General features: G+C 33.5%; 1 protein-coding gene across 1 annotated transcript; it reads right to left on the bottom strand.

Moving 5' to 3' along the window:
- Positions 1 to 6,212: 6,212 nt before the first annotated feature.
- Positions 6,213 to 6,623, bottom strand: LOC146886419 (uncharacterized). Its single transcript, XM_085673437.1, has one exon. The coding sequence runs from the start codon at positions 6,621 to 6,623 to the stop codon at positions 6,213 to 6,215; it is 411 nt and encodes a 136-aa protein (XP_085529563.1).
- Positions 6,624 to 9,560: the final 2,937 nt, after the last annotated feature.

The following is a 9,560-nucleotide window of genomic DNA, read 5'->3' as shown; positions in this document are numbered from 1 at the left end:
TTCATGGCATCTACAATATTGAGCATGTTTGCATAATCATTTAGAACCTGTCTTGATCAATCTTGTGCATTGTTTCTGGTTTAAAACTCGAATCTACATTTTTGCATTTTTTGTAGTATTTCAGTCGACTATTTTCTTGTTTCAATCGGTTGATTATACCATAACAAAATTTGTTTAGTACAACCAATCGATTAACTCTGTCTTTGACCGATTGAAAGTGTATAGTTCAGTACTGTTTGCATCCTGACTTGGTCATCTAATGGATTCAATTAAAGGTGGTTTTTAGCTTTCAAAGATAGCCTAAATTTTTAACTAGCCAATTCAACCCCCCTCCCCCCCTTCTTGGCATTTCAACCATTTCAAAACTAACAATTGGTATCAGAGCTAGGTACTTGAAATTTGCTCAAGTAAGGTCCTAAATTTGTTTTGAACTACTTGAAATGGCTGAAAACAAGTTACCCTTTGCTGAAGGTGCCTCAATTCGTAAATCCTCTATGTTTAGTGGCATTAATTACCAATTTTGGAAAATTAGGATGAAAATATTTATTGAATCAATAGATCAAGGGATATGGGATGCAATCATAAATGGACCATATACTCCTAAGCGCTAATCTCCATCGTGACAACTCTTTTGCGTTGGTATGCACGTTGTCGCCTCCTCCACAAACATAAACACCTATACTCTAGCTTGGTTTTGGAGCTCTCATTTCGAGATATCGGAACCCTAGTCGCTGCATCATAGAGCATTCATCCTGCGACCACCATCGTGTCTTCTCACCTCTGGCGTGGTTTTCGAAGGTTAGGGTAAGCAACCCATTTTAACCTACACTGGATCGAATGTTGTTACGGGTAGATGAAAAATTGTTGTTTGTTTTACTTTGATTTGAGATTTCACTGAATTAAAGAGATGTAAAATGGGCCTCCTATGATTTGTGGTTTTGAGTGGCTGGGTTGTCATTTTGTTTCATGTTCTAACACTGATTTCCTTTCTATTTGGTTTGATTCTTTACTTTTCCTGATTGCTTTAATGCTACTAAAAGGTGTTAGTACTAATTGAAGTTGTAGCCTTGATTTTTAAGTTGTAAAATTCAGTTTTGTGTTGTTTTAGTGTAGTCTTCTAGGTTTAAGAAGAGAAATTTTGAGTTCTTTTTTTTTCGTTTCTATCTCTTTTCTTCTCTTTCTTTTTTTATTTTAAACTTGTTTAGAATAATAAGTTCTGTTTTCAGTCGTGATTTTGCATTTGGATATGCTTCTAGATTAGGTATTGTCATAAGTTTTGTTTTAAGTAATTTTTCTTAGTTAAAGTTAGCTAGGTTGATCGGTTGTTCTAACCTTCATTTGTTGTAGCATAGTTTCTTTTGGTTTCCTTTCACAACACATAATAGTAAGTTTATGTTTTTCAAGCCTTCAGGGAGGTGTAAACCACATGTGTACTCCACAATAAGGCGCCAACTTAACTTTGAAGTGAAAATTATAAAATGGTATAAACAACTCAAATACTATCATGAAACACATTTCAAATGTTAAATAAACTTAACAAAATTTGGTTAAAAGGATTAAATTCACACATTTCTAAAGTTGTGGGGCTAAATTAGACCAAACTTTCAAAAAGAGACTAATTTCAATTTTCATTGAAAGTTAAGGGAACAAAAACATATTTAACTTAATATTTTTTTTAGTCCTTAAACTACAACGCGAAATTGGATTTCTTCTATTTCCAAAATTTGATGGTGTTTGGTCCCTAAATTTAAAAAGCAAATGAATATAATCATCGTCACTAAATAATGGTAAGGATATTATGCTCGCTGGACAGGATCTCTATTCATCTCCATGGGGCACGAGCAAGAAACAGAAAAGATGAAGTGGGATACAAAGATGGCAGAGAAACAGGAAGGAGAAAGCATAACAATCGCAGGTATGAAAACAAAACTTTATTTCTTCTGTAAAATTTTTGATAGAAAGGGGGAAACGAAACCTATCCTTAAATAGGTTTTGGGGAAAAGGGAAAACAACCCTAATAACTGATTTGGATCAGTTATTAGTAACAAACAACTAAAACAGAAACCCTAAGGGGTTCAATACCCTCACCTCAAGCTAGATGGTGGATGCTCAACATTCCTAGCTTGGAGACATTGATTTTAAAGTTAGTGCGATGAAGAGCTTTGGTAAAAACGTCTGCGAGTTGATCGTTCGAGCTGATCGGAAGAAGGCGGAATAGGTTGTGTTGAAGTCTCTCCCGAACCACATGAAAGTCAATGTCTATGTGCATGGTGCATTCGTGGAAGGTGGGGTTGTGTGCGATGTGCCTTGCGGACTGATTATCATAGTAAAGCACAACAAGAAGATCGGTCTGAACTTGTAGGTCGCGAAGGATGTAACTAATCCATTGTATCTCGCACGTAGTGGTGGCGAGAGCCCTATACTCTACCTCTAAAGAGGATCTAGAAACCATGTTTTGTTTCTTAGTTTTCCAGGAAACTAAAGAACTGCCAAGGAATATACAAAATCCAGTAACACTCTTTCTGGTTTCTGGACAAGCAGCCTAGTTAGAATCACTAAAACCTTTGATTTGGATATCAGTCTCAGCTGGGAAGAAAAGACCACGGCCTGGATCTGCCTTAATGTACCTAAGAATATGTTGGGCAACCTAATGATGATGTATGGTTGGTCCATGCACAAATTGACTGAGTAAATGAACAGAGAAACTAATGTCAGGCCTAGAATTAGTGAGATATAGAAGTTTTCCTATTAATCTTCGATAGGAATCTGTGTTGTGAACAGTTTTGTTGGTGTCAAAAAGGTCCTTAGTGTTACTCATGAGAGGACTTTGACAGGGCTTGTTGTTAAGCATCCCAATTTCTTCTAAGATGTCTAGAGCATACTTCCTTTGAAAAAAATGGATTCCTGTCGTTGTCCTAACCACCTCAAAGCCCAAGAAAAATTTCAATTTACCAAGATCTTTAATTTTGAAAGCTTGGTGTAATAAAGTTTTGGTTCTATTGATAACTTCCATACACATCATCTACATAAACAAGTAAAGCAGTAAAATTATTAGTAGTTTTCTGAACAAATAAGGAATAATCAGCCTTTGATTGAACAAAACCAAGATTTATAAGGAATGAAGAAGGTTTGGCAAACCACTGTCGACTTGCTTACTTGAGTCCATATAGAGATTTAGTCAAACGACAAACTTGCCCTTGTTTGGAGACACTCAGTCCTGGTGGGGGTGACATATAGACCTCCTCATCAAGTTCTCCATGAAGAAAGGCATTATCTATATCAAGTTGATGTAGGTGCCAGTTTTTAGCAGCTGCAAGAGCTAGGAGAATTTTAACAGTGGTCAGTTTAGCAACGGGAGAAAAAGTGTTAAAATAGTCAACCCCTTCTAGTTGAGAATGCCCCTTAGCTACTAGCCTAGCTTTATATCTTTCTATAGTACCATCTGCATTATATTTGATCTTAAACACCCATTTACATCCTATAGGTTTCTTTCTATTAGGGAGATCAGTTAGGTACCAGGTTTATTTTAATTCCAAAGCATTTAGTTCTTTGTTTATAGCAGTCATCCATTCAGTATTTTTACTGGCTTCAGCATAAGATTGAGGTTCTTTATTAGTCGAAATGGCTAGAGTGTAATTGAAGTGATCCTTGGATAGGGATTTATAGGAAACAACAAAGGTAATGGGATAGGCAGATTTATAGGTATGATTTATGCATTCAAGAAGGACATAGTTGTTAACATTAAAGGAACCATTGACCTGATAATTCTTTAGGTAGCCAGAAATTTTTTTGCTTCTCTTTGATCGCCTTAGATCTTGATCTTCAGTGCTAATGAGATCTTGTTGAATAGTATCAGTACTTTGTTGGTTTTCTTGATCATGTTCAGGTTGGATATTAATCTGATCATGATTCTCAGTGATATCTTCTCTTCTATCACTCTCACTGCTGGAATCTGTAATGTCATTATCAGTATTGCTATTTTCATCATCGTTGTCTATCATGTTGTGGTCCTTAGGAGAGATATAGTTGTTGGGAACATCATCATGTAAACTGCTTAGTTCTAAGAACTCAACATTCTGATCTTGTTCACTATTGTTAGAAAAATTGCAAGGAAAAATATTTTCATAAAACATGACATTTCTACTAACAAAGATCTCTCTACTCTTAATATCCAGAAGAACATAACCCTTCATTCCAGGCTTAAAACCAATAAAAACGAATTTTCTAGCTCTGGATCAAGCTTGTTTCTGTTGACATCACTGGTGGAAGCAAAGCATAGACAACCAAAAGCCTTTAAGCTAAGATAAGTAGGAGGTTTTTGATTAAGAAATTCATAAGGGAATTTATTCTTTAGAACAGCAAAAGGCATTTTATTTATTAAGTGTACAACGTGATTAATAGCATAGTACCAATAGCATTTAGGCAATTTAGACTGAAATAAAAGACTTCTAGCAACATTAAGAATGTGTTGATGCTTTCTTTCCACAACAGAATTCTGTTCTAGAGTTCCAACACAACTTTTTTGATGCTCAATGCATAACGATTATACAAATCAATGTATTCAAACTCAGGACCATTGTCAGACCTTATGATTTTAATATTCTTTTCAAACTGATTTTTAACGTAAATGACAAAATTTAGCAAAAGTTTTCTAGTTTCACTCTTAGAATGCATGTGAAAGATCCAAGTATGACTAGAGCAATCATCAACCACAGTAAGAAAATATCTATGACCATGTATAGAAGGGACAAAAATAGGACCCCATATATCAGTATGTATCATGTCAAAGCAATTTAAAGAAGATGTAGTGCTATCTTGGAAAGGAAGTTTATGTTGTTTAGAATAGTGGCAGATATCACAAATATCTTTACAAGAATCATTCACATAAGGAAAGACTTTACATATTTGTTTCATAACACTGTCACATGGATGTCCTAATCTGTGGTGCCAAATGTTTACACTATTTTTAGAACAATTGAGAGTTGTATTCAGAGGCAGATAATCTTCAGAGATGGAGGGGCAGTTATCAAGATGGTATAAACCCTTTAGCATGCTAGCACGCCCAATCGTCTTGTATGAAGTATTGTGTTGTATCTGACAATGCTCATTAGAAAATATTAGTCTGTAGTTTAGGTCCTTGATAAGGGACTGCACATAAATCAAATTAAAAGAAAAATCTGGAATGTAAAGAACATTGTAGATTATGAAATCATTATTGAAGTATTTTGTTCCAGCATATTCAGCAATGACTGTAAAATTATTAGGAAGTCTTACAGTTACAAGTTTGATTTTATAAAAGGTTGAAAACTGATTCAGATCATGTGTTACATGATCAGTAGCTCTTGTATCTAAGATCCAGACTTTACCTTGTTGATCTTTGTGAATGGAGATATTATTGCTAGAGCTTTGAATGTGGCTAACAGCATGATTGGATTCACCTTTGTCTTCCAAAAGCCTTAGCAGTTTCTGTATTTGTTCAGTACTTAAGGAAGTACTTGTGTTAGCTTCTTTGGTGGAAGTTTGATTAGTGGAGTCTTGTGCATCACCCTTGACTTTTAGGTTGCATGTCTGCTGTGTGTTGCCACTTTTATCATTGTAGTAACTTCTTTCTTGATCTCCTCTCTGTTTATACCATGGGGAATAACCATGCTTTGAATAGCATTCTTCAGCAGTGTGGTTCATCTTATGGTCGTATGTGCATTGTTTCCCTTGATTTGGGTTTCTTCCTCTTCCCCTTCCTTGACCACAAAAGTTGTTTCCTCTGCCTTGACCTTTCCAAGAACCCTGTTCTTGAGCTTTGTAGTTAGTTTTTTCAGCAGTATTTAAAAGAACCTTATTTTCAACACTTAAAGTTCCAGAACTGTTATATTTCCTTTCTTGTTGTATTATTAAAGAAAACACTTTGTTTATACCAGGCACTGGATCTATTAACAAAACTTTGGATCCAAAACTTGAGTCTTGACATTATTGTAACAATCATTTAGGCCCTTTAAAAAATAAATAGAGTGTTCAACATCTCTCTATTTCAAGAAAACCTTAGTAAGATCACACTCACAGGGCTTTCTACATGTGCAGGGCTTTCTACATGTGCAAGTTGGTAAGGGACGCAAGAAGTCCAGCTCCTCCCATAACTTCTTTAACTCTGTAAAATACTGGGTTATGGTCCTTTATCCTTGCTTGATAGAGTGAATCTCCTGGAGAAGATCAGAGATCTAAAAATAGTCCCCTTGAGAGAACCTTTCTTTTAGTTCTTCCCAGAGTTCCTTAGCAGAATCAATGTATAGAAGACTCTTAGCAATATCAGGAGAAAGAACCCTCATAATCCATAACAAAATCATTACATTACATCTTTCCCATGCTTCGTAAATGGGATCATTAAGAAGGGGAGTCTTGATGCTCCCGTTGACAAACTTCAACTTATTTTTGGACAGCAGAGCACGCTGCATATTCCTGCTCCAAAAGGGGTAATTAGAATCATTCAAATTAGTGGAAACTAAGACCAAACCTGGGTTTTCTCCAAGGTGTAGGTAATAAGGGCTGGTGGGTATGAGAGCTAGATCAAGATCAGTGTTGTGTGTACCATGGTTGGTGCTCTCAGTCTTGACCACGTCTTTATTGTCCATCTTCAAAAAAGATGCCAAGAAACCTTGAGCCTAGTGTGAATCAGAGCGCAACGGAGGTAGAGCAGGTTAAAAACCTGCTCTGATACCATATTGTGCTCGCTAGATGGGATCTCTCTTCATCTCCATGGGGCACGAGCAAGAAACAGAAAAGATGAAGTGGGATGCAGAGATGGTAGAGAAACAAGGAGAAAGCATAGCAATCGCAGGTATGAAAACATAATTTTATTTCTTCTGTAAAATTTCTGATACAAAGGGGGAAACGAAACCTATCCTTAAATAGGTTTTGGGGAAAAGGGAAAACAACCTTAATAACTGATTTGGATCAGTTATTAGTACTAAACAACTAAAATAGAAACCCTAAGGGGTTCAATAAAGGATTTGTTGACGCAATTAACGACATTGTCACATGTATATCCATATATTGACACACGTGTGTCCATGTGAGTATGTGACACACGTGATAAACTTTGAATCATTTTCATCCCAAACTTTATTAATGAATGTATTTAGTCCCCATGACCAAACAATGTTAAAGATTTGCTTATGTAACAAACAATATTGTCACATGTGTTTCAACATGCTGACGTGGACATACACGTGTCAACATGTGACAACATTGTTAACCATTTGAGCAAACCCTTAACATCGTTTAATGACAAGAACTCTATTTTTCATTTTTAAAGTTTAGGAATCAGACACTATCAAAGTTTGAGACAGAAAATTTTGTATTATAATTTAGGGGCTAAAATTATATTGAATCCATTTAAAACTCGTGAATTAGATCACTACAATGGAGAACATGACGAAAATTGTTTCCAAATATAAGAAAAATACTCCAATATCCTTTACCATTGCACCACACTAACCCTGGTATTGTCCTCGCCGCTACCATTAAATCGCTGTTACACGAGAAGAAGAGACAATGCTAAATGAACTCACTTCAAAGTGATTCTTCCTAAAAATGTTTCATGTGTTTCGGAAAGATTTTTCTAGAACACATCTCATATAGCCTATAGGAGTGTTTCAGAAGGTATTAATTATATGCAATCCAGATTTTTTTTTTTCCAAAAAAACATGTTCTGAAATATATTTCACGTATTCTATATATCTTTTTCCAAAAATCTTGTTTTGAAAATTTTGTTCCAAAAATTTTGTTTCAAAAAATTTTGTTCCGAAAATGTTATTTCAGAATTAATAATCCAAAAGTCACTTTTACAAAAGTAAAATAGTCATTTTAAAAAAAATAATGGAGTGTTGGGAGAAATTGATGGGGTGCAGGCAATTGTCGGACATGACATATATTGCATGAGCCTGTGGACTTAAAACAATGCATTGCGACTACACTTATGTTAAACCGTTAATAAGTCAAGTTATTTAAGGTTTAAATGCTGATTAATCAAAATGACTGTTTTATTAATTTCCTACACATCTTTCATGACTTTAAGAAAACTAAGGAGGGTGTCTCCACAAAATCTATACTTAAATTTTAGCACTTTTTCTTTTTTCACCTCCATATTTCATTTCTTGGTGCACCCCTAATTTCAAAATGATATTTTACTAAAAGCAACATTCAAATTATCTGTTTTTAAAATTTTCTAAAATAAGTGTTTTGAAGTTTTCAGAACATAATTTCTGGAATGGGCTTTTCAAAATGAAATTTTTGGAATAAGACTTTCATAACAGAATTTACAAAATATAACTATTTTTTTGAAACAAATTTTAAAAAAGAAAACAATCTTAAACGTACCTTCTAAAGTAATTTTTAAAAAATGAGTTTTATAGAACAAACTTTTCAAAATACATAAAATATCTTTTTGGAAAAAAAAATTTTCCACAATATGTTCTTTCTATGTTCTTCTGCTGCATTCTCCTTCTACTATTTTATATTGGAGTCATTGATAGTTCAGGGAAGGTGATGAAGACATTGGCAATATCAACAACAATAATGATGATGGTGATGTGATGCAGTGAACAAGAGTATTTTAAGTTTTTTATTAATATGAGTGCAGTTTAGTAATGAAGGATGAAAAAACTAAAAGCCTAATTGTGAACCTGGAAATGCAACATGAACTCTTATAGATAAAGACTTTTAGAATGTTTCTATCCGCACTAGATGTTTTACTTTTGACACCACTTCTCCTTCTTTTCCCTAATTTCTTTTTCTTCTTACCCTTATTATCATCCTTTCATGAGACTCAACCATTATTTTAAGTTACCTCATGCAAATCATTTTGAATAATTTGGTGTTTTCATTCTTTATTATCCTTCTAAAATATTCTTAATATTCTTTGTTTTGATTTTAAGTTAAAAATAATTATAAAAGTTCCAATTCAATTATCAAAAGTTTAAATGGTTTAGTTTCTTTTTTTTTAAAACTATATTACAAAATAATAGAAAATATTCTCCTGTACGAAATTTACCGATTAGTCTTACTAATTATTTGTGTTCTTCATTAATATATACCTTTAAGATATTTGTTTGTAAAATATATAAATAATTATATATTTTGAAAAGTAAAATTTTGGAAGTCGTGATAACTATTTCTTTATTCATGAAACAAATTTTGAGATGTTTTGTTCTATTTCTATTAATAACCACTACTAAAAATTCTCATACTACATGAGAATTTTTTTGCAAATTTGTTAAAGAAAATTATAAGAAAAAACTTTTTCCTGCTACTTTTTTTAGGAATTTTAATTGGTAGGTAGTTCTTTTGTGGGTAATTATTTCCTACAAAATTATAAAATTTATAAGTATTTCCTACAAAATTTGTTGTGAAAAGTATTTTATACAAAATATTTTGCAAAAAAATTAGCAACAATTTCCTACAATTTTTTTTCATAACAAAATTTATAATTATTTCCTACAAAAAAAAGTTCAAAACAAAATTGGCCGGAACTATGAATTTTTTTGGTAGTGAACTAATAGTCTTTTTTT

Source organism: Vigna unguiculata, chromosome 5 (genome assembly GCF_037176805.1).
Source record: "Vigna unguiculata cultivar grain cowpea cultivar isolate G323 ecotype 2 chromosome 5, ASM3717680v1, whole genome shotgun sequence".
NCBI classification, from domain to species: domain Eukaryota; kingdom Viridiplantae; phylum Streptophyta; class Magnoliopsida; order Fabales; family Fabaceae; genus Vigna; species Vigna unguiculata.
The sequence above is the reverse complement of the archived record's forward strand: the minus strand, read 5'-3'. Positions and strand labels throughout refer to the sequence as shown.

Bases quoted from the DNA above. Each gene is read 5' to 3' on its own strand.
- LOC146886419 (XM_085673437.1), bottom strand. From the start codon at position 6,623: ATGGACAATAAAGACGTGGTCAAGACTGAGAGCACCAACCATGGTACA.